Raw genomic sequence first — 27146 nt, 5'->3', positions numbered from 1 at the left:
AGGCTGATATGGTTAGGAACTATACTCTCATTCAGGCGTAATAATCAAGGAACTTTGCTGCCATATCATAGCTGCAGCAGTGCAATGATATTACGCAGCGTCTCTCACATACGTCTCCATGGTTGCAAGGCACATTCCCTGTGCAAGCAGGGGCTCACGGGCGCTGCGTAATATCATTGCACTGCTGCAGCCATGGAACAGCAGCAAAGTTCCTTGATTATTACGCCTGAATGAGAGTTTAGATTTAACTACAGAAGAATCAAGTTTTAAATAGGAAAAATATTGAAACTCTTTGGTCATTTTTAAGCGCAATGCTAACGGTCTAATCAGATTCAATGAACTATGCTAAGCTATGCTAAAAGTGGTACCACCAGAACCGGAGATCGGCTGAATGGATTCGAAAACGGTAAATCTCAACTGTTTAACACTAGGGGAGTTGGAAAATGAGCCTATTTTCAAAAAAAGTGGAGTGTTCCTTTAAGGCTTAATATAATTTAAAAGAATGAGTTAGAAAAAAAATCACCCCCCTCAGAGTTGTCATGAAGGGCAAAATTAGCAGTATAGACCAAAACCACAATTTGAACCAACTTGTAAACATGTTTTTTTCTGCTGTAAACTTGGCCAATTTAACATGGAACTCAATGAGATTCTGCTCTCTTTTGGAGCCTGTCCCTAGCGGCCAGTCGATGAATCGCAGTTTAAGTCACTTCCGTATTGGCTTCACGAGAGAAAGGGGGAGGTTGCCGCTTGGTTATTATTAAGAGTTTCATTTTATGTTCAGTTGTCTTATTATATATATTGCTTGTAGTTTGTTTACAGTTATATTAAGGAAAGTAGAAGGTTTTTACAGGTTCTTGTTCAGGAAGCTGAAGAAGAAGCTGGTTAATTTTTAACTTGATCTTCATTGTTGATTTAAAAAAAAACTAGTTAGCCTATTCTTCCACTTACTGTGTATCTAGAGAAAACAAATGTAAGATACTGTCATGTAGGTTTGCAACTGGTCTTTACTTTTATTGTTTTGCTATCTTGTTAGTTAATAAAGAGAGATGTCTAATTTTCTACTTTTTTTTTTTTTTTCTCATGGTATTAAACTTCAAATTATATGCTGATTCTTGCATCAAGAATAGTTTGTATAATTCATAATTTGTTCACAATTTGTTACACCTAAAAGCCACAAGATGCAATTATTTTTGTTATATGTTTTGTAGTTGTAAGCATGTATTTGGCACGTTTTTTTTTTTTGTATTTGGCACGCCCCTCGCGGCGATGACATCATCACTAGCGCGCTGCCCTCAGCGTCGAGTCTTCTGAGGTAAACAGTTCAAGCTCTTTCGCGTGATTGTAAAATACTCTTTACAGAGTTTAAATATCATTTACGGGCTTTCTGAATGGTTTTCATCGCGTTATTTGTGTCTGCTAGCTAAAAAGAAGAAGGTTTTATTAAGTCTATTTTTCTTAACATACAAAACGGTAAGATGCTAACTAATTACTCTATTGTTATAAATGTACTAATGTAGTTATTAGGAAATTAAACTATACTCGTGGACAAATTACAATGATTCATGAAGGGTGTCATTTTACGTGTCTGTCTTTATGTTGCTGCTATCATTTGAAAAATAATATTAATTACACTTTTATAGGCTTTCAGCATATATTGTGACTCAAACAATCCGTTTCTATCAGCAAATACTTAGAATAAAGTGAGATGATCTGCTGCTGATCCTGAATGTCTTGTTTAATGAGTATTGATAGTCTATGGATCATCACTATTATCAGAGCAGCTGAAAATCCTCTTTATATGTTAATAAATCATATTTTCACCTCATTCATAATGCTGATGTCTTCAGATCTGTAAATTACCACATTAAGATAATTTTATTGGTGTCAACAGAACGACATGACCAGCCAGAGACATCTACAGGATATAGGTAGAATCATGGCATTATTCAATTAATCTGTGATAAAAATTTGTTTAATAAAAAACTAAAACAATAAACAAATCTGCTAAGTTAAACTCATTTGGTGGGTTTTTGGATTCTTACAAGTTTGTAAATATATTTTTTTCTGTTTTGTTTATTCTTTCATTTTTTATTTTTACATTGTTTCTGTTTGGCATCTTTGAATTGTGTTGTTAATTTTTTCCTATTTGCCTATTATGAGAAGTAAGAAAATGTAGGAGTTAAGTATGTGGATACAATTCTTAGAAATAAAAGAGAGAGACTTTGAATAAACATAAAACATTTTGCAATTTTTTTTACATTTATCTTACTACATACTTAAAAATGAAATCTGTGATTTCTTCTTGATTTTGTCAGATCTGCTCCTCCTCCTTCAGTGAAGCTCCTCCCACTGCAATTCACCAATAAATGCTGGAATATTCCCATCAGTCTACAAGTGAAGACGAGCATCAATCCATCAGGAAGAGCTGAAATCTGCAAAGACAGAGTTTATTGAAGGACAGTGAGAAGATGAGAGATCCAGAACACTGCAGAATGAAACACACTGAAGAACAAAGAGGTTGGTGTTTATTCCTGACTCTTCATTAATGAGGCTGAAGAACAATAAGGAAATAAAGCAGTTCATCAGATTTGTATCTGTTGTAGTTGTGGGAAAAAAGTTACCCCTCATGTACTGTTGTAGGTTTTTGTTTTTAAATTGTCAGAAATATCAGTTAACCTGTTTTTTTCTTTTCTTGAAAATTTCTTACGTTTTCTCATTTAGGATCATGAACTTGCATGGTAAGGCCATGTGTTGTAAAATGTGCATACAGAAATTTTATACAATCTTACTGTTCATGGGTTAATTTGACCAATATAGACAGCCATTAAAAAGCAATTGTACAGATCCAAAATAAAAACATTTCCATACCTGCATTAAACCGCAATGGCAGCAAATGTGTTGTGCTTTAACAAAAGCTAATAATCATTGTACAACATCTGTTAAAATAATTTGTAGAGTTTCATGATCATATGAATTTAAACATTAAGGCCTGGACACACTGCGCGCGATTATCACTGACATTTAAAGCCTTGTGACTAAACAAAGGCCGCAAATGCCACTGACGCGAAAAACACCAGGCGTAAAAACGTCATTTTTTAAAAAACTTCTCTGGTTCATTTTTTAGTTTGACGTTTTTTTTTTTTCTTTTACATTCAAACCTAGTTGAGAATATCTATTTCATAAATATGTTTATTTGCACTACCATCTCTCATATGTCATATATATGCCATTTTATATCTGCATTTTTATCTTCTTTAACTTTATTAATAAATATGTTTATTTGTACTACCGGTGCACAAGCGCCACATACTGTCAGGGAGTGAATTTGCACATTCACTCTGCGCATTGCCAGTAAAAATCGCTTGGGTATGAACACAAAAAACATCTTGAAAAACGCTGGTGATAAACCCATGCGATATTCATCCCGGTGTGTACAGGCCTTTACTGACATATGTAGGCATTTTAATTTTCATGAAACAATGATCTGTTTATTAGGTAATATCATTTATTAATCATTAGGTAATATGTTCATGAGTAAACATGAACAAGCACATTATCTTATGTTTCCAGCTATATGAATATGAATGAACTAAAGATCTGTTAAAGATTACATTATATTTGTTAATGAGTTTTCAATGAAAGTTATTAAAGGTGCCATCAAACTTTTTTTTAAAAGATGTAATATAAGTCTAAGGTGTCTTCTGAATGTGTCTTTTAAGTTTCAGCTCAAAATACCCCATAGATTTTTTTAATTAATTTTTATTTAACTGCCTATTTTGGGGCATCATTAAATATGAGCCGATTAATGCTGTGCGGCCCCTTTAAATCCTGACGCTCCCCGCCCACGGAGCTCGCGCTTGCCTTAAACAGTGCCTAAACAAAGTTTACACAGCTAATATAACCCTCAAATGGATCTTTACAAAGTGTTCGTCATGCATGCGGCATGCATGCGTCGGATTATGTGAGTATTGTATACTGTTATATTGTTTACATTTGATTCTGAATGAATTTGAGGCTATGCTCCGTGGCTAACGGCTAATGCTACACTGTTGGAGAGATTCATAAAGAATTAAGTTGTTTATTTATGCATTATACAGACTGCAAGTGTTTAATAATGAAAATAGCGACGGCTCTTGTCTCCGTGAATACAGTAATAAACGATGGTAACTTTAACCACATTTAACAGTACATTAGCAACATGCTAACGAAACATTTAGAAAGACAGTTTACAAATATCACTAAAATATCATGTAATCATGGATCATGTCAGTTATGATTGCTCCATCTGACATTTTTCACTATTGTTCTTGCTTGCTTACCTAGTCTGTTGGTTTGGCTGTGCACAGATCCAGACTGCCCATGGACTGGAACATGGGCTGGCACATGCAAATATTGGGGCGTACACCCCGACTGTTACGTAACAGTCGGTGTTATGTTGAGATTCGCCTGTTCTTCGGAGGTCTTTTAAACAAATGACATTTATATAAGAAGGAGGAAACAACGGCGTTTGAGACTCACTGTATGTCATTTCCATGTACTGAACTCTTGTTATTCAACTATGCCAAGATAAATTCAATTTTTCATTCGAGGGCACCTTTAAAAAGTGTTACCAATAAATTTGAAAAAATATAGCCTTTATAAGCCAGCTGGTGCGCCTATGATGTAACCTGACTGCAGGAGCCAATCAAAATTCCCATATTGACATCATTGATGCAGTGTCTTGTTCCACTTCTCAGGGAACCATGGTAACAGTCACAGCCTGATATGTTTCGTGTTGCCGTTGTCTTCTTTCACTTCACATTCTCTCTGATTTTTCATGATTATTTAAATTTTTACTTATTTTTTTGTCATTTCAGACCTGATGGAGGAGAATGAGGAGAGTGAAGAGGAGGAACATCATCATGTCAAAACTGGAGATAAAACTCACTCAAATACTGAAAGTATTTCTTTACTCAAAAAATGTTTCCCCTGCCATCAGTGTGGAAAGAGTTTCACATACAAAAAGAGTCTCAAGGTTCACATGAGGATCCACACTGGAGAGAAACCGTTCACATGTGATCAGTGTGGGAAGAGTTTTACACTACAAGGACACCTTAGGAAACACATGAGGATCCACACTGGAGAGAAACCGTTCACATGTGATCAGTGTGGAGTGAGTTTCATACAAAAAGGAAGCCTTAAGATACACATGAACGTCCACACTAGAGAGAAACTGCATGAATGTGATCAATGTGGCAAAATTTTTTTGTGGGCTTCAGGCCTGAAGAGCCACCTGAAAGTTCATTCACAGGAGAAACCACATTCATGTTCTTTGTGTGGAAAGAGTTTTTCACAGCTGCAAAGTTTAAAAGAACATCAGAATAGACATACTGGTGTAAGAGAACATATGTGCTTTGAGTGTGAGAAAACTTTTATTTCGGCTGGAAATTTGAAACGGCACCAGAGAATTCACACTGAAGAGAAACCTTACAAGTGTTCACACTGCGACAAGAGATTCAGACAGTCAGAGAACCTGAAAACACACAAGGTGATCCACACTGGAGTGAAACCGTATCACTGCACTGCATGTGGGAAGAGTTTCACTCAATCATCTTCTTTACGCAGACATACAAAAAACAATCATAATAAGTAGAACATCTTCAAATCCAGTATTTCCAGGTCTAATGTGTGTGATAAAATGATAAAATCTGTCCTAAACAGACACAACGTACAAACATGTCCCAATGTATAGGCTATTCTTGATGCTGCTCTGTTGCACTGTACCACTCTGCATGTTAGAATGACGTAAAATTAAAAATGTTGCTTTTTTTCAGGCCGATCCAGCGTGATGCTTTAATTTTAATGGTGCAAGAGTTCAAGTTAAGGCTAGCTAGCTAAACTTAATAAATGTCAACTGTTTTACAATAGAAATGTTTAACGACTGACAGCAAACTAGTGACTTTTTGTTAGATGTTGCTATTTTTTTCAATTGAATATATATAATTTACGTGATTTGTTTGAATGTGATGAGCCGTTTTGCGGAGGCGTATGATTTGAGTGAATGTTTGCATATTTTAAAATAAAAAGTATTAATTTTGCAGATATTTCAAATGCAATAAATTCTACTTCTTTTACTATTCTCTGAAATCCCTGGGCCATGTCAATCATGATGTCAAAACCTTTTTATGGCATCAAGTAACTAACTTAAAACAAACTTATTTAAAGAACGAACACTTTAACTAACATCAGCATGACAAAAACTGCCCAAAACCATCTTTGAAAGAAAAAAATATTTGACGGGTCATTTTTTCTGTTTTGTCTCACGTTCATTACATTACATGAAGAGGGCGGGGTTTATGACCTGTACTGCATCTAGCCACCTGGGGGCGATCGAGACGCTTTAGCTTCACTTTTCAGGACTCTTGTGGCACAGTTGTTCTGTACTGACAGTTTTCAACTGGCCATCTTCAGTGCTCTCGGGATGCTTTGCTATCTTGTAAGTAAAGAGAGCTCTATCTCATTCATTTATCTGATAAATTTGTATTTGATCCACCAATAACTTTTATTTTCCTTTTTTATTTTCTACTTATAATTTCTTAATTTTAGTTATCTAAAAGCTATGTACGTATCACAAAATATTTTTGTTTGATATATTGTTTTATAGATGTTTTGCCGTTTTAAACAGAATTTGGCGCGTTTTTGTTCGTATACAGTTGATTAAGCCTCGCGACTATGACGTCATCACGCGCGCTCCCAATGCTGAGGTAAGTTTCGCGTAATACTCAATATTTACCTCTTTACACCGTTTAAATATCATTTTACGGGGTCATTTCTGAATGATTTTCACCGGGTTCGGCGCTATTTGTGCGTCTGTTATCTAAAGAACACTTTAAGAAGAAGGGTTTTGATTTGTCAGGTTATCTTCACATACCAAACGGTAAGATGCTAACGAATTACTTAGTTTTGAATGTAGTTATAAGAAAATACTAGAACTTTATCAAACAATGTAATTTGCCCATATGAATCTAAATAAATATGGTTGTCATAGTGCCTATCGTACCACTTTTTGAGAAATATTAGTAATACTTTATATACTTAATACAGTAATACTGCATATATTCTGAATCAAATACTTAGGAAATACTTAATATAAAGTGAGATGATCTGCTGCTGATCCTGAATGTCTTGTTTAATGAGTATTGATAGTCTATATGGATCATCATTATCAGAACAGCTGAAAGGCCTCTTTATTTCATGTCAATAAATCCTATTTTCACCTCATTCATTATGTTGATGTCTTTAGATCTGTAAATTAAAATCATTTTATAGATGTCAACAGACTTGAGGAGATAAACGTTTCTATTGAGATCAACTATTGTGACATTTACAAGATATAGGTAAGTATCGTAACAGCATTTATTTAATTCTGTGATAAACTATGATTCATATAAAACACAAAACTAAAACAATAAACAAAAAAGTTGTCAAAGGATTAGTTCACTTTCTAATGAGAATTAAGCTTCACACCAGCACTATTGGGTCATAGATAAAGATCAATTTTCAACTCAAATTGGGTTAAATCAACCCAGCGTCCTTAACACTAGAACTACCAAGGCAGTCATTTTGACCGTTTTAAAGATTTGCAATGTAATAACTTTGTTGAAATAAAACCCATATAACTACAGTTCCATGACTTTTCTTAAATTAATGTACATTTTATTTTAACATTGTTATTTTATTAAAATTACAAAACACAAAAGAGTTCTGAGTATTTCTACCTTAAATGGCCATAGCGGTCAATTTGACCGCACATATTACAGGCGTTGTATCTCCTCAGCGCTTTTTCCCGCCGTTAAAGATGTGCGTAGCTGTTGCCTAGCAACCTTTCTCTGGCAGTTTTGTATGCTTTTGCTAAGCTAAAACTTAGCTTTACCGTCAAAATGGCAACAAGAAAGAAAATGACTGTCACTGAGGTTTTATCCTTGCTTGAGAACATTGATGATGCAGAGTCTGATGGAGGAGCAGAGAGCGATGTCTCTTGGTCTCTTGACAGTTCGTCTGACACTGATTCTGAGAGTGATTCAGAGATAATTGTGATTAGTATAAATAGTGATTCTGCATAAAATTGTTTCCGATTCGTGTGGTCCAAACATTTCCGATAATGCTAAAGCATTGTAAACTCCAAAAGTCAAAATGTATTGAATAAAGATAGATGTAATCATTTCCAAAATTCACAATATGTTTTTATCTAACGAAATATTCTGCTTCATTTTATATTTGTTGACATTTTGACTTTCAAAAACAACATTTTAACTGCGGTGAAAAACTTTGATCTCCAGCTTGCCGGATGCAAATTTCGGAAAGCAAATTGCGGCATGCACTTTTGTGGGAGGTCTAGTAGCTCTTACACAATAATATCACGAACATATTATATTATGTATGTTTAAATTACCCCACATTTTTCATAAAACATGACCATAGAAGCTTTGAAGTAAATATAACATGACAAAAATGACATTCACTGCTGTCTGGTATGAACAGTCAAAATGACCGCTATTGGCAGTTCTAGTAGTTATAGAATTCCGGTAGTGCTAGTGTTAAAGGGTTAGTTCACCCAAAAATGAAAATGATGTCATTAATGACTCACCCTCATGTCGTTCCGAACCCATAAGACCTTCATTCATCTTCGGAACACAGTTTAAGATATTTTAGATTTATTCCGAGAGCTTTCTTTCCCTCCATTGAAAGTGTAGGTACCATACACTGTCCATGTCCAGAAAGGTAATAAAAACATCATCAAAGTAGTCCATGTGACATCAGTGGGTAAGTTTTTGAAGCATCTAAAATACATTTTGGTCCAAAAATAACAAAAACTACGACTTTATTCAGCATTGTATTCTCTTCCGGAATCCTTTCCATTGGATTGATTCCATTGAATTGATTCCATTGAACTGATTCCATTGAATTGATTCCATTGAATCCTTTCATCTGTCGGCGTTGGTAATGCACTTTTACGTCACTGTGGTTGTTTTTGGCAATTAGGACATCCGCGACATGCAAACTTACGCACCATTTTAAAAAAATATAGCAATACCAAAATACAAACAATGTAGAATAGCTTGAATACAGCGTGCGTCTCCCTCAGACTGTAAACGAAGCTCGGGTGCACTACATAACACATCATCAGCGTCACAGTCCGGAGCAGAAGGGGGCGATAATGCACCAATAAGCTGGATGCCAACCGCCGTAGAAGAAGAAAAAGCAGGGTCACTGTGGATATACACAGACCCGGAAGAGAAGACAATGCTGAATAAAGTCGTATTTTTTGTTATTTTTGGACCAAAATATATTTTAGATGCTTCAAAAACTTCTAACTAACCCACTGATGTCACATGGAATACTTTGATGATGTTTTTATTACCTTTCTGGACATGGACAGTGCACCGTACCTACACTTTCAATGGAGGGACATAAAGCTCTCGGACTAAATCTAAAATATCTTAAACTGTGTTCCGAAGATGAAAGGAGGTCTTACGGGTTTGGAACGACATGAGGGGGAGTCATTAATGACATAATTTTCATTTTTGGGTGAACTAACCCTTTAAACAGCAGTCTCAACTCAGTGTTTGGGTTGAAAAAATAACCCAGCATTTTCTAGAGTGTGGATGGATAGGTGAACATAAATACTTAAAATGTGTGAATTAGTATAAAAGAAACTCTGGAACTTATTTATTCTTGATTTATTTGTAAATAGTAATATCAAAATCCAAAACATACTCTAGAAAGAGTTCAAATGATGTCACTTCCTGGGTGTCATGATTTTAAAAACTGAATTCTGTAAACACTTTATTTTTTAAAATGAGGAAATTTTGTCGTGACTGTTGAGTGAAAAATGTACAATGGCTAATGAATTATTCATTTAAAATTAGTAAGAACAAAGTTTATATTAAAATAAGATCCATCTGAGAGACTGTCAGAACCGTATCACTCTTGTATAGTTTTTAAATGTTAATATTATGTTCAATAGTTGTGCAGTTGATCTGAAAGTTCTTGCTACAGAAATAAGAGATCTTTTACTGTCATTTCAGGCCTGATGGAGGAGAAACATCATCATGAAAAAACTAGAAGAAAAACTCGCTCACAGACTGAAAGTGTTTCTTTACTGAAAAGAATAGACGAGAAACGTGTCACCTGCCGTCAGTGTGGAAAGAGTTTCACACAAAAAAAGTATCTCAAGATTCACATGAGGATCCACACTGGAGAGAAACCGTTCACATGTGATCAGTGTGGAACGAGTTTCACACATAAAGGATACCTTAAGAGACACATGATAATCCACACTGGAGAAAAACGGCATGAATGTGATCAATGTGGCAAAACATTTTTGAGGGCGTCAGACCTGAAGAGACACCTGAAAGTTCATTCACAGGAGAAAACACATTCATGTTCATTGTGTGGAAAGAGTTTTTTACAGCTGCAAGGTTTAAAAAAACATCAGACAATACATACTGGTGTACGAAATCATATGTGCTTTGAGTGTGAGAAGACTTTTATTAGAGCTGAACATTTGAAACGACACCAGGCGATCCACACTGGAGAGAAACCTTACATGTGTTCACACTGTGACAAGAGATTCAGTGATTCAGGATCCCTGACAAAACACGAGAGGATCCACACTGGAGAGAAACCGTATCACTGCACTGCTTGTGGGAAGGGTTTCACTCATTCATCTTCTCTACACAGACATACAAAAAACAATCACAGTAAGTAGATTATCTTCAAAATCTGTTCTAACCAGCCGCAACGACCAAGAAGACAAAGAACAAGCTGACTGACTTTAAGTCATTGAATTATGCCGGTGCCGAAGTGAACACATCCTTCGAAGGCAGCCTAGCGAAGGGCTAAACTGGCACGTAAAGAAGTGTAGCTTGTCATGACTCATTATTATATATAGTGTACTTTGTTCTAAAAATAAACATTTTCTATTGTTCGGCTTCGTTTCGGGATACATCATTGTTTTCTTATGAGTTTATGAAACTGTTAGACACTTTGAATTTGCATGTACGATAAATTGCATTGTGTCTGTGGCTGACTAGCAAAATACTGAAGTATAAGTAAAGAAGTTTGTATTCAAAGTTAAATAGCAAACAAAATAGAGCAATTTAAAAAATTACCTCAACTGTGTATCGTAGGAGAACCTGAAACCACAAAAACACACACTCTTGATGGCCTTCAAAACAAGTTGAACATTTGACAACAAGATGAAACTTTAAACAGATCTTAAATGTATCTGCGAGTTTTCTCAGCATAAAGATGCAGATTTGCGTATGTACAGCTGGCTAATCAGAGGTCTGTAATAAAAGGTGTTTATTGCGTTTGAACTTTGAGGATGACACTCTCGGCATTGCTCGAGGATCTTGCTACATCTTTAGAGAGCGTCATATTTGCTGAGAGTCATGAAAGAAAAGGGTGTGTGGAATGACCTTATATGGACATGGTGTGGTTTTTTTTATGTAAATAACTAATGCAGTTGCTCATTTAAAGTGCTCTGGATTCATCATTAGAACGAGGTTAGTCCCTGTAGTCAATAATTGTATCCCTTAAATCTCATCTTTGACCACCAAAATGACATATACTTAAACATTTTAACGACTTAAAATAGCTTGAATGTAAATCTACACCCTTGCTTAATTTAGTAAATGCTCCATGAATATGCAAATTAGCCCCACCTCCACTCATTAACTCCAGCTCAGAGATCCACTCGGTACTGTATAATGCTGCACAATGTCAAGTGGAAATTCTGGTTTAATTCAGTCATTTGTTTGAACCAGAAACTGATTAAAAGAAGAAGGGAAGCCGCGATCCGGCACAAATGGATAATACTGCAGAACAACTCATTATATTGGTGTGAAAACAGTTCTGGAAATGTAGAAATTAAAGTTAAAGCTGCAGGCTCTTCCCGAAGATCTAGAGAAAAGTCTGTTGGTGCTTCAGTGACGTTCGCTCAGAGAAGCTGTCAATCATGATGACAAATAACTAACTTAAAAAAACGTATTTAAAGAACGAACACTTTAACTAACATCAGCGTGATAAAAACTGCCCAAAACCATCTTTGGAAGAAAAAAAATATTTGACAGGTCATTTTTACAGTTTTGTCTTATCAGATTCAATGAACTATGCTAAGCTATGCTAAAAGTGGTACCGGATGGATTCGAAAACGGTAAAACTCTACTGTTTAACTCTAGGGTAGTTGGAAAATGAGCCTATTTTCAGAAAAAGTTGAGTGTTCCTTTAAAGGTGCTCTAAGTGAAAAATAGTGCTCCTCACTATCCGCTAGCTGCCTGTCCCCTGAACACACTGTAAAAAAACGCGGTCTCTGTAGTCGCCACAAGCTCCGAAAATGGCAATAAAAACAAACTGGTGCAGCCTGGTCCACAAAACATAATAAACATGCCCCAGCCAATAACCAACAAGAATGATTTTAAATGCACGTTCATGACTGTTTCAGGAAGCACGGAGGGGAGGGGGAGGAGGAGGAGGAGGGAGGGTCTAGCTAGCCTCTGTTTTGTTTGACAACACTTCGAACGTCAACAGGAAGTTACATCCACCCAGGATCACTTAGAGCACCTTTAAAGACAAGTAAACAGTCATTTAAAAAGAACAAATATAAAATTAGCAAACGCATAATTAAAAGTAGGGTACGTTATTTCTTGTAACTGAACAAACAAACGCACCCCTCTCTTCTTTGCTCCGCCTCCGAAACGCACCCTCCAATCCTAATCACCCTGCTCCGAGTTGGTCTCGAACCGTAGTCTCTAGCAGGCATCATCCTGCACAGCTCTCACTAGCTGCCCCACGTCACACACACAATGCAAGAGTGGATGCCTATTTATCGTAGCAGAAGTGCAAGAAGAGTCATTAAGAATAAAGTGAAGATGATGAACGAACGATAAAGAAGCACAAAAAATGAACGTCCAGTACACAAGAGTAAATACAAACAATAGTTTATTAACCGGCAACAGCACAGTGACACAATGACACTCAAACCCAGTGTACCTCACGTATGAAGCGGAAATTAAAGCAGCCTCCACATCTGTTTTCAGGCCTTCCTTTTTAGCTCTCTCCAGCACTGAAAATCTTTTCTAATATTAGTGTGGGTCGTAAAGCTCTTTCCTGATCATATCGCTTCATTTTCCAGTGATATTCTTATGAGCTTTTCTCTTTTTGTCTCTTAGCCATCTCTTTTTCTACAGTCTTTCTTCAAATCTTCCTCTTGCTTGTTCTGTCTCCTCGACCATCATACGCCCCCTAATGCTGATAATGTTTTATAACAAGTATCCGATTCCTGACCTTAAGTATTCAATTCCAGAACTGGAGTCCAACCCAAGTCCTAACCAGCCACAACGAGTGACAGGACAAAGAAACTTCATCTAATTTGTCACAGTGAATCAAGATGATCTTCAAGAACAGAAGTTTCAAGTGTGAGATTCAGATCTACTCAAATATGGACAATGTCTAAAAGATTCATTTTTGTATATCACTTTGTTTAATGGTATACATATTAAAAACAATTATTAAGCATAATTAGGTTTGTGTTCAATTATCTTATAATATGTATCGCCTGTAGTTTACACTTTTAAGAAGGAAAGTAAAAGGATTTTACAGGTTGAGACTGTTCTTTATCAGGAAGCTGAAGAAGAAGATGATTTAATTTTAAATTATTCATTGTGGTTTTTAAAACTAGCTATTCTTCCACTTATAGTTTAGTTAGAAAAGACAGATGTAAGATATACTGTCATGTAGCTTTGGAACGGTCCTTCACTTTTATTCTCTTGAGATGCTTTGCTGTCTTGTTAGTCAATAAAGAGAGAGATCTGACTCATTCATTTATACTTTTACTTACTTTTTTAAGTTATTGTCTACTGATTCTTCTTGCATCAATAATAAATAAACGGTTTGTTACATCTAAAAGCCATGAAATACACTTATTTTTGTTTTATTGATGTTTTGCCGTTGTAAACAGTATTTGATGTGTTTTTGATAACTCACATTTGATTTTGCCTCATGACTGTGACGTCATCGTTCGCGCGTTCCCTTCGAGTCTTTGAGTTGAGCCGTTCACGCTATTTGGTTCTTCCGGTTCACTGAAAAGAACCGGTTAAAAAGAACGATACGTTCGCGAACCGGAACTGCCATCTTCACTGCTCTTGAGATGCTTTGCTATCTTGTAAGTAAAGAGAGATCGGTCCATTCATGTACCTGATAAATCAAACTTACAGGCTATTTGCTCCACCAATACTTTTATTTTCCTTTTTTATTTTCTACTGATGATTTTACAATTTTAGTTATCTAAAAGCTATGAAACATATATAACGTATATATATAAGTTTTGTTTAATATGTTGTTTTATGGATGTTTTGCCGTTTTAAACATAATTTGGCGCATTTTTGATCGTGTTCAGTTGATTATGCTTCGCGGCTATGACGTCATCATGCGCGTGCTCCAAATTGAGGTGAGCAGTTCGCGCTATTCCGCGCAATGATTACCTCTTTACACCGTTTAAATATCATTTTACTGGGTAATTTCTGAATGATTTTCACCGGATTCGGCGCTATTTGTGTGTCTGTTACCTAAAGAACACTTAAAGAAGAAGGGTTTTGGTTTGTCAGGTTCTTGTCTTCACACATACAAAACGGTAAGATGCTAACGAATTACTTAGTTTTGAATGTAGTTATAAGAAAATCGAACTTTATCAAACAATGTTTTTGTCCGTATATCTAAATAATGATTGTTGTCATAGTGTTTTATCACTCTTTGAGAAATATTAGTAGCCTAATACTTAGGCTTTCAGCATATTCTGACTCAGTCTGTTTCTATAGCAAATACCTAATAAAGTGAGAAGATCTGCCTCTGAACCTGAATGTCTTGTTTAATGAGTATTGGTAGTCTATGAATCATCACTATTATCAGAGCAGCTGAAAAGCCTCTTTATTTAATTTCAGATCCTGTTTTCACCTCATTCATTATGTTAATGTCTTAAGATCTGTAAATTTTCACATTAAGATCATTTTATTGCTGTCAACAGACTCGAGGAGATCTACATCTACAAGAAATAGGTAAGTATTAATGGTATTTATTTCATAAAACAATAAACAAATAAGTTGTTAAAGTATTAGTTCACTTTCTAATGAAAATGACCTCAAGCTTTATTCTCCTTTAAAGTCATCATGAAATCAAAATTGATCCTATTTACTTTATTAGCACAATTTAGTCTTTTGTTGAAGTTTTTTAATTCACAGAATTCAATTTAATAAACAGAAAAAATAGTTTGTTGTCATAATCTTTAATCAAAATCTGAAAAGTTACTTTCGGTCTGGAATGGCGTTCCTTCTCGGATGATGTCAGTTTGACGGCTTGGGTTAAAAACGCTTAAACCACTCTCCTCCAACCGTTAATCTGTTATGAGTGAGAGATAGAGAGGAGGAGCGCTAAAGTAAAACCCTTCCCTCTATTCAATATTCCGTTTCACTTGGAAATATGTCACAACACTGGAGAAAAGTTGTTTGCAACTTCCGGTTCACAGGGACTTTAAGAAAAACTAAAATAGCACTTGGTTTAACTAACACAAATCCTGTAAAGAATTTGTTCAGTTGTTCAATTAAATTCTCATTACACATTTACCCTGATGCTATCCCAGTTGTGCACAACTGCCTTTCTTCAGCAGAACACAGACATTTTCAGAAAGAAATTTGAGGTCTGTAGATGCATACCATAAAAATGAAAGACTTAAATCATTTGGAAAGTCCAAAAGTAATGCATGCACAACCTGAGCAATTAATGTCTTATAGCAGAACAATAGGTGTATAAAAAACAAACACAAATAAATGAAGCTTAAACAAAAAAAAAGCTCTACTTGTCTGCACTCAATTCATTATGCAGTTGTGTAACAAATATGTTGGCATGTTCATGTGAGAAGTAGAAAGTGATGAACTTCACATGAGAGTTCAGACATTTCAGACAATATCAGAGCCCTGGTCAGAAGCACTAGTTTAAAAGTGAGAATGTTTTACTTATTGATTTGTTTCTTACATGGTGGAACCCATTTTCTTGAATTGTATGCATCCTACAGAGCTTGAATTTCCTCCAAAAATGAATTTGTGTTTTGATAAAGAAAGTCATGTATGGAATTGAATGGCATCAGAGTAAGTAAATAATGACAATCTTTACTTTTGAAACTTGTATATTTTAATCATTATGATAACAGTTTTAAGGGAAAAAACTATGTTAAAGAGAAAAGTGTAAATTGCACAGTCCACTGAGAAAGAAAAGGGTGTCAGTAAACCTTAATCTTTTGTCCAGTCCGGCGCTTCATATCCAAGCTCCTCCGTGAGATACGAGACCGGTGTGGCACGCAGGTGACCCTCATTATCAATCACGCCACCGGCCTCTCGCTGTTAGGCTGGCTCTCGGTCTCGTCCTGCTTGCCACACCCTCTTTAAAGGGGTGATTCAATGCGATTTCACTTTTTTTTTACTTTAGTTAGTCTGTAATATTGCTGCTTGAGCATAAACAGTATCTGCAAAGTTACAGCGCTGAAAGTTCAATGCAAACGGAGATATTGTCTTTTAAAGTTATGAAAATTTATTGCCTACAAAAATGGGTGGTTTGGACTACAACAAGCTTCTTCCCCGGTTGGTGACATCATAAACCCTTGCTATTAACATAAACACTGCCCCCGTGAACACGCAACAAAGTGGGCAAGGCCATGTGTCGCAGTATAATGGAAGCGGAAGAGTTGTTTTCACCGAACGCGAGCCGAGCGGCGCGACGCGACAAAAGATAATAGAACCCATTATAATCTGTGATATCTTCTATACTGGATGCACTGCTGAAGACAGCTTCCAGAATCTACACGAGTTCAATGCTTGATTTACACAAAGGCTATTACTGAAAGATGAAGCAGTTCCCACTTTAAAAGCAGAAGCTGCTGTTCATTGTCTTTAAACTGTCAGTGCGTTTTATTGTTTGTACATGTCTTTTAAATGTAATGTTATAGTTCTGTTGATATTTTTAATGCATCAAGGACATATACAAAGAGCAACTTGTTTCTGCTAGCCAGTTAGCTAAGTTTGAGTGCAACAAACACCAACAAAAGTCTATGTTCATAGACAAACAGTTGTTCCTGCTGTAAATTAATCAATACCTTTACAAAAATGCGACTACTCAGTCATGTATTCGGCTACATATTGAAAGCTAACAAACAGCAGTGACAGCATCTAAACACTTTGACACAAAAACTAAATGAAATACTATGCATAAACGTCCTTTAAAAGACGCGATTGCAGAGGTTCTACTTTTTCCTCTTCATCTGGGTCTGATTCGGCTCAATTTGATACAGCAATATAGGCGCTATTATACATTTCGACCTAAGCGAGTAACAACTGATGGTAAGGGGTGTGGCGTTTCCGGACGCTTCAGCGAATCACGATACACTGGGCCAGTTACCAACCTGCTGACCAATCTGAGCACATTGCGTATTTCGGAGGGAGTGGCTTCATAGAAGCAGAAAGTCAAATGAGCCGTTCATATGACAGTGGAAACAGAGGTGTAGAATAAAGATAAAATATATGAAAAATACAGCGTTTTCAAAAAAACAAAGCATTAAGACATGTTAAACTGTGCCCCGAAAACACAATCAAGCCTAGAAAAAAAAAACACTGAACCACCCTCTATTAAAAGACCTCAAAAAACTTTTTGTAAACATGACATAAGAAAACCACTATATTACAAGTGTCTCTTCAATTCAATAAAAGAGGTCGTTAAGACATCATGCAAATAAGCTGAAAACTGAAAATATTTCCATATGAACACTTTTTTTCCGCCTTCCAAGAAATCTCAAGAAACTCTTGGACAAAAACAATTGATATTGACTTTTTTTTTTTTTCTCTCTTTACTTACCATAAACTAGGGCTGCACAATTAATTGAATTTGCAATCGCGATTATGATTACGGATGTAATTGTTCAAAGACGCAATTGTTCAAAGACGCGATTAAAAGGAAAAATACCCACTTACATTAATTCTGCATGTTTAAGATGCATGTTTAGAGCATGTCACGTTGTAAGAGGCGAATCACATTTACTTCAGAATGTGAAAAGTTCTAACCCAGCATAAAAGGAGCTACCAGTGACGTAGACATGCACTGATATGTCGAACACACGCGAAACACCAACACCTGCCATTTTTAAAAAGCCGCTACTCCACAAACTAACTAACTCTACAAACATGGAAAACAGTGATAGATGGACCTTAGAAATGAATGCTATGGAGAAAATCCAGCGCGACTTTGTAGATATACATAATCATGTTTTGCTTGGTCTGCTCAAAGCCAGCGACATTGGGCATCAACCAATGCATACACCATGCATATGCTGACTTTTTTTTAAAAGAAGAAACCAGGGGTGTCATTCCGGTTCTGTTCTGCTTTGTTATGGTTCCCAACTGAAATAAGTAGTGGTCCGTAAAAGACAATTTCAGGAAGGCAATATGGACAATCTTATCTAAAATATCTGTATCCATCTCCATCTATGTACTTGAATAACTAAAGTTGTAACTAATGTATGTGATGGGAATTTGCCTTTCCAAATAAAAAGATAATAAAAAAATATAGCTGCAAGCAGCAATTACGGGGCCAAGCACAAAAACGGCACAAGAAGCCAGCCAACATGGCTGGGAGCATCAGACCAACAGCAGCAGTGAGCAATTAGAAAAAAACTTATTAGCATTTTTGTCAATTTTGTTATAACTTTTGACCACAAGGTGGCGCTGGTCCGAAACTTCTCATGGTGCATTCACACCGGACGCGAATGAAGCGGTAAGCGCGAGTGATTTACATGTTAAGTCAATGCAAAGACGCGAATTGACATCCTGCGGCGCGATTCGCGCGAATGACGCAAGTTGAAAAATCTGAACTTTGGCGAATTTCCGCGCCGCGTTAACCAATCAGGAGCTTGCTCTAGTAGTGACGTGACATAGCGAGCTGAGGCAGAAATTCGAAACAACAATGGAGGACAAAATCATCGTCGCTGTACATCTTCATACATTTATAGAAACAGAAATAAAAAGGATCGTGTTTGAAAGAAAGTGAGTGAGGAGGTCGGACAATCTGATAAGTTGTAAAAAACTTTACTTTTCTTTACTCAATTTGAGCTATATATATATATATATATATATATATATATATATATATATATATATATATATATACACATATTAAGACTACAAGCCAACTAAAGACGACCAATTGAGCTTATTCGCTGTAATTTACAATTATTTCCCCACTGACAAGTTGTGTTTATTCAGAGGAAGTGTGCAGAAAGCAGTGGGAGAGTCTGGGACACATAAAGGAGCGGGAGAGCCCCTCTCATGACGCGAATTCGCGTCTGTTGTGAAGGGATTTTCACGCGCGAATGAAGCGAGTAAACTCAAAATGTTCAAGCGTCCAACTACGCGCGAATAGCGCGATTTATTCGCGCAAGTCGCGTCTGGTGTGAACACAGCATCAGGCTCCTTCAGGGCATTGTCCTGATGACCCATACCAAATTTATGATTTTTGGACAAACCCATCTGAAGTTATAAGCAAAAATAACCATTTTCTTATCTCCGCACCAGTAGGTGGCACTGCGATGAAAAGCTGCATGATGCCTCATGTCATGATTTTGATAAGATGTACCAAGTTTGGTCTAAATATGATAAAGCATTGCGGAGATACAGGTTCAAGAGTTTTTGCATCATGCCTCAAATTCATTGCTCTGGTATACGAAAACGGTTTGACGTATCGACTTGAAATCCATAACTTTTTGTCGGCATGGTCTGCAGATGACACGGTTCAATTTTCGTGAAAATCGGAGTAACGGCCCAGGAGGAGTTCGAAAAAGTAAGTTTTTCAGGGGGGAAAGAATTTTGTTTCTAGCCCTTACGGTTCAAAAGTTATTAACCCTCTACCGCACGCATTATGATAAATCTATAAAAAAAAAATATTTGACTCTTTTTCTTTTCTTAGAATGGCTTAACTTAAAGTGCTGTAAAAAAATTTAAGGTACTTTATGATATGTTGCCATATGGCAACAACGTACAATAGTGGAAAAACTTAAAATAAGTGTAAGTGTATATAGTTCATATTTTTCCTCAGAAATGTTGTTTGTATTGAATCAATTAGTGCTATTATAAGTTTTAGCAGTAATTATAAACAATACCTTATACTTATTTTCCAACATTGTGTTTTTCCATTCTCTTTTGCTGAATAATGCTTTATATTCTTTAAATTTCACCTTTTTTCTGTATGAAACTTCAAAAAGCATTTTTTTTTTCCAAAGGTGAGACACATGTAGACATTACATTTGGTGCTCTTCACACTTACAATACACTTACAGCCACTTGCACCTGCCTTTTTGAGACACCATGGTAGGACAGTGGTTGGTCTGGGCCAGTATACATGGCTGTGATGGCAGATCTCTGATGTTGATTTAATCCATAAAACAAATGCCACGGCAGTCCTTAACAATAGACTAATCAACATTATATCACTAGCATTAATGTTTTTATTGTTATAGCTTAACAGACTGCAGCTGATCTTTGCTAGCTATCTAACCTATTATAATAATGTCATTCCATTATTGCGCAGTGTTGCCATATGGCAACACAGACATTTTCTCGATTTACCAAAAACTAACTTCATAAAAACATTTTTGAGTGGTGAAGATGTCATCATACCTTACCTGAGATGATGTTAACATTTTTTTTGTGAATGTGACATGGGCAGGTCCTTGTTTGTTACTGACGTTTTAGTTTGCTTTCAGCAACTACCGACAAGAGATGGCAGTCTGTCAGATATCGCATGTCATGTGACTTAACCAAAGCACATCATTGGCTAAATTAAGGTCTTCTCTTACCAATAAAAAAACTAGAATGTTCTCTTAAAGAGACGGTGGCAAGGAAATTAACATAAAGAGTATGTTGCCATATGGCAACACTATGCGGTAGAGGGTTAACATAAACATAAGTGCAACTTTGGACAGCTGGTGGCGCTAAAGGGATTGAGTTAGAGACTCCAAATTGCTATGGACAAAGGGCAGACTGTCCTCTAACCGTGTGCCAAATTTCATAACTTTCCCGCAAGCGGTTCTATGGGCTGCCATAGACTTCAAGAGCGGAAGAAGAAGAAGAAGAAGAAGAAGCGTACGGAACGCCAACAATAACAATAGGTGCCTAAGCACCTTCGGTGCTTGGCCCCTAATAAAATAAAAGAAGAAACCAAACCAATAAATAGTTGACATTTGAGGTTTAATGCTTTAGAAAAACAATTTAAAAAAAATGTGTTTTCAGATAGTTTTTATTTTTATACTAAAATATGGCATGCAGTTGCTGCAAACAATGGTATAAAGCTATTCAATACATCATTCATTGTAAATCATGATAATTGTAATTAATAATCGCAATTACAATTTCAAGGGGAATAATCAACAATTATGATTTTTTTGTCATAATCGTGCAGCCCTACCATAAACCATCTTTTACTCGCTTCCATCTGAAGACGCTGAGAAAATGCCAGCTTCTCGCACTGGTTTTGTAAGCGTTGTTAACATGATGTGCATTTTCTCTTCCTCATCCGCATTCCCAACCCAGCACCACTGGGTCACAGATTAAGAACAATTTTCAACCCAAAATAGGTTAAATCAAACCAGGGGCCCATTTCAATAAGGAGGTTCAACCAACTCTGAGTTAAAACTTAAACTCTGAGTTGACTTATCCTGAAATGGGAAACTCCTGAGTTTTCAGTTTCAGAACAGCTGAATTGAGTTAGTTCACTCGACTCTGACTGAGTAGGTTGACTCTGAGTTAAGTGCGTGCACCACGACTATGAAAAGCCATAATTAATGGAGCTCCGATATTTTCTTCATTTAATTGAAAATAAATGCCTTTCTGATGTGATATGTGATGGGAAAAGGGAGAACAGCGAGCTCGACAGAAGGCGGATTCGAACCCGGTCAATCGCAGCACAAGTGAATTCTCCGCACCCAACACATTACTGCCTACACCACTGCAGCCACAAGAGCGTATGTCAATTTTAACATGGTGTGACATTGGTGGACGGAGCTACTGTAAATTTGCACTTAGTAATAGACACTCAGAATAATCTTGTTTTCCGTTTGCATTAAGATTATTTTTATTACCACACTGGCATAAGTAAAATGCACTTAATGTAGATCCCCCAGGGGGGGAGACTAAATATCTTACATAATTTTCTTATATAGAAAATCCATCTTGATTTAAGAATTTTTAGATATTTGTACCTGAAATAGGACAAAAAGCATTTTTGCAGCATGAGTGAATGAATGAACTATTTAAACATCACTTGCACTTTAAAAAGGGGGAGGAGACCGAAGGAAACTCTGGGTTCACCGAAGAAAATCTGCTCCCGACCAGGTTAGGTTCACAGAGTAAGTTACCATGGTAACTGACTCTGAGTATAAGTTACCTCCCTTTTAGAAACAGGCTTGACTTAACCTGCTTTCTCGGGTTTGACTTACCTCTCATTCTGAAACAGAAAACCCAGAGTTTCCCTTATTTCAGGGTTAACATACTCAGAGTTCTCACTTAACCTCCTTTCTGAAACGGGCCCCCGCATCCTTACCCAAGAGTCACAACTCAGTGTTTGGGTTGAAAAAATAACCCAGCATTTTCTAGAGTGTGGATGGATAGTTGAACATAAATACATAAATGTGTGAATTAGTTTAAAAGAAACTCTGGAACTGTATTTTTAATGGTAAATAGCAATATCAATATCCAAAACACACTCTAGAAAGATTTCAAATGATGTCACTTCCTGTGTGTCATGATTTTAAAAATCAGTGTATTTTTTAAAAAGAAGAAATTGTGTCATAACTATGTTGTGTGAAAAATGTCCAATGGCTAATTAATTATTCATTTAAAATTAGTAAGTACAAAGTTTATATTAAAATATTATCCATCTGCGAGACTGTCAGAACCGTATCACTCTTGTATAGTTTTTAAATGTTAATATTATGTTCAATAATTGTGCAGTTTATCTAATATGTTTAAAAGTTCTTACTACAGAAACATGGGACCTTTTAACTATCTTTTCAGGCCTAATGGAGGAGAAACATCATCATGTAAAAACTAGAAGAAAAACTTGCTCACAGACTGAAAGTATTTCTTTACTGAAAAGAAGAGACAAGAAATGTTTCCCCTGCGGTCAGTGTGGAAAGAGTTTCACACACAAAAATTATCTCAAGATTCACATGAGGATCCACACTGGAGAGAAACCGTTCACATGTGATCAGTGTGGAGTGAGTTTCATACAAAAAGGATACCTTAAGAGACACATGAACATCCACACTAGAGAAAAACGGCATGAATGTGATCAATGTGGCAAAACATTTTTGAAGTCATCAGTCCTAAAGAATCACCTGAAAGTTCATTCACAGGAGAAACCACATTCATGTTCTCTGTGTGGAAAGAGTTTTTCACTGCTGCAGACTTTAAAAGTTCATCAGAAAATACATACTGGTGTAAGAAATTATATGTGCTTTGAGTGTGAGAAGACTTTTATTAGAGCTGAACATTTGAGACAGCACCAGAGGATCCACACTGGAGAGAAACCTTACAAATGTTCAAACTGTGACAAGAGATTCAGTCAGCCAGGAACCCTGAAAATTCACGAGAGGATCCACACTGGAGAGAAACCTTACACTTGTGATCAGTGTGGAACGAGTTTCACACTACAAGGAACCCTTAAGAAACACATGATCACCCACACTGGAGAAAAACCATTCTCATGTGATCAGTGTGGGAAGAGTTTTGCACAGCAAGGAACCCTGAAGGAACACATGAATGTCCACACTGGAGAGAAACCTTTCAAGTGTTCACACTGTGACAAGAGATTCAGTCGGTCAGATCATCTGAAAAATCACGAGAGGATCCACACTGGAGAGAAACCGTTCACATGTGATCAGTGTGGAACGAGTTTCACACTACAAGGAACCCTTAAGAAACACATGAGAATCCACACTGGAGAGAAACCTTTCAAGTGTTCACACTGTGACAAGAGATTCAGTCGGTCAGATCATCTGAAAAATCACGAGAGGATCCACACTGGAGAGAAACCGTTCACATGTGATCAGTGTGGAACGAGTTTCACACTACAAGGAACCCTTAAGAAACACATGAGGATCCACACTGGAGAAAAACCATTCTCATGTGATCAGTGTGGGAAGAGTTTTGCACAGCAAGGAACCCTTAAGGAACACATGAATGTCCACACTGGAGAGAAACTGCATGAATGCGATCAATGTGGCAAAACATTTTTGAGGTCGTCAGTCCTGAAGAATCACCTGAAAGTTCATTCACAGGAGAAACCACATTCATGTTCTCTGTGTGGAAAGAGTTTTTCACAGCTGCAAAGATTAAAAGAACATCAGAAAATACATACTGGTGTAAGAAATTATATGTGCTTTGAGTGTGAAAAGACTTTTATTAGAGCTGAACATTTGAGACAGCACCAGAGGATCCACACTGGAGAGAAACCTTACAAGTGTTCACACTGCGACAAAAGGTACAGTAACCCAGGAACCCTGAAAATTCACGAGAGGATCCACACTGGAGAGAAACCTTACACTTGTGATCAGTGTGGAACGAGTTTCACACTACAAGGAACCCTTAAGAAACACATGATCACCCACACTGGAGAAAAACCATTCTCATGTGATCAGTGTGGGAAGAGTTTTGCACAGCAAGGAACCCTTAAGGAACACATGAATGTCCACACTGGAGAGAAACTGCATGAATGTGATCAATGTGGCAAAACATTTTTGAGGTTTTCAGTCCTGAAGAATCACCTGAAAGTTCATTCACAGGAGAAACCACATTCATGTTCTCTGTGTGGAAAGAGTTTTTCACTGCTGCAAAGATTAAAAGAACATCAGAATAGACATACTGGTGTACAAAATTATATGTGCTTTGAGTGTGAGAAAACTTTTATTAGAGCTGAACATTTGAGACAGCACCAGAGGATCCACACTGGAGAGAAACCTTACAAGTGTTCACACTGTGACAAGAGATTCAGTCGGTCAGGAACCCTGAAAATTCACGAGAGGATCCACAGAGAGAAACCGTATCACTGCACTGCATGTGGGAAGAGTTTCACTCAATTATCTTCTCTACTCAGTCATACAAAAACACAATCACAGTAAGTAGTTCATCTTCAGATCCTGCACTTTTAGGTCTGGCACCGGCCGGGTATACAATCTCATAAACACAAACTCATCAGTCTTGGTCAGTAGACAGAGGTGATGACTAATACTTTGAGATTCCACACCATGCTCGCTTATTTCTAAAAGTATGTTATTGAGTCCCCATAGATCTGAATACACTGAATTAAAGTAAGACTATATCTAACCAGAGGTCATGACCATTACCATAGAACCAAGCTGACCAACCTAATGGTAACTTTATATAATCATGTCATGGTTTCCCACATGCACTTTGTTAGAATAATATTACAATAATCATAGGTTGAAGCTCACCCTATTCAGATTGGTCCGACAACCCTATGTTGTTCTGAACGGAAAACCCATTATTAGCCTACACAGTCTAAGTTTACATGATTAATCCCTATGTGTTAGTTGGAGCTCTAAAATATCAGTTGATGTGCCCCACTGCTCCACCTAATATGTATTTTAGTCCGTTACTAACCTGAGCGGAGATTTGCGGGATTATGGACTTAACATAATCTACTAGAGTCAACAATTTCAGAGTAAGTCAGGTAAATATATCATGCCTAGACTGAATAGTTTACATCTTTTGGGGACAGAAGGACAGAAATTTGCATGAAAGACCATGTGAAGGTGGACACACACATTACAGAGAGCAAAATATCACTAAAATCTTAAAACCTTTATTACCTTCTGTTTTACTTCTGTGTGAATGAGGCCTTTGTACCAGTCACTCTGAGACATTTCAAATGATACCAAACATGTACAGTGGGTACGGAAAGTATTCAGACCCCCTTAAATGTTTCACTCTTAGTTATATTGCAGCCATTTGCTTAAATTTTTTCCTCATTAATGTACACACAGCACCCCATATTGACAGAAAAACACAGAATTGTTGACATTTTTGCAGATTTATTAAAAAAGAAAAACTGAAATATCACATGGTCCTAAGTATTCAGACCCTTTGCTGTGACACTCATATATTTAACTCAGGTGCTGTCCATTTCTTCTGATCATCCTTGAGATGGTTCTACACCTTCATTTGAGTCCAGCTGTGTTTGATTATACTGATTCAGACTTGATTAGGAAAGCCACACACCTGTCTATATAAGACCTTACAGCTCACAGTGCATGTCAGAGCAAATGAGAATCATGAGATCAAAGGAACTGCCTGAAGAGCTCAGAGACAGAATTGTGGCAAGGCACAGATCTAGCCAAGGTTACAAAAAAATTTCTGCTGCACTTAAGGTTCCTAAGAGCACAGTGGCCTCCATAATCCTTAAATGGAAGACGTTTGGGATGACCAGAACCCTTCCTAGAGCTGGCCGTCCGGCCAAACTGAGCTATCGGGGAGAAGAGCCTTGGTGAGAGAGGTAAAGAAGAACCCAAAGATCACTGTGGCTGAGCTCAAGAGATGTAGTCGGGAGATGGGAGAAAGTTGTAGAAAGTCAACCATCACTGCAGCCATCCACCAGTCGGGGCTTTATGGCAGAGTGGCCCGACGGAAGCCTCTCCTCAGTGCAAGACACATGAAAGCCAGCATGGAGTTTGCTAAAAAACACCTGAAGGACTCCAAGATAGTGAGAAATAAGATTCTCTGGTCTGATGAGACCAAGATAGAACTTTTTGGCCTTAATTCTAAGCGGTATGTGTGGAGAAAACCAGGCACTCCTCATCACCTGTCCAATACAGTCCCAACTGTGAAGCATGTTGGTGGCAGCATCATGCTGTGGGGGTGTTTTTCAGCTGCAGGGACAGGACGACTGGTTGCAATCAAGGGAATCAAGCAATCAAGGGAAAGATCAATGCGGTCAAGTACAGGGATATCCTGGACGAAAACCTTCTCCAGAGTGCTCAGGACCTCAGACTGGGCTGA

At 37.0% G+C, this 27146-nt stretch overlaps 1 protein-coding gene across 1 annotated transcript; it reads left to right on the top strand.

The window, feature by feature from the left end:
* The first annotated feature begins 1290 nt into the window (after window positions 1-1290).
* LOC137028236 (zinc finger protein 585A-like) lies at window positions 1291-27146 on the top strand. The gene is made up of 7 exons (XM_067397006.1): window positions 1291-1470; window positions 1892-1928; window positions 2316-2517; window positions 4857-5628; window positions 10039-10724; window positions 23382-25245; window positions 27017-27146. Exons 3-7 carry the CDS (start codon window positions 2469-2471, stop codon window positions 27144-27146), a joined length of 3501 nt encoding a protein of 1166 aa, XP_067253107.1. The 5' UTR covers window positions 1291-1470; window positions 1892-1928; window positions 2316-2468.

This window comes from Chanodichthys erythropterus, chromosome 10 (genome assembly GCF_024489055.1).
Source record: "Chanodichthys erythropterus isolate Z2021 chromosome 10, ASM2448905v1, whole genome shotgun sequence".
In the NCBI taxonomy this organism is placed as follows: Eukaryota; Metazoa; Chordata; class Actinopteri; order Cypriniformes; family Xenocyprididae; genus Chanodichthys; species Chanodichthys erythropterus.
Note: the sequence above shows the minus strand (reverse complement) of the source record. Positions and strands in the feature narration are given on the sequence as shown.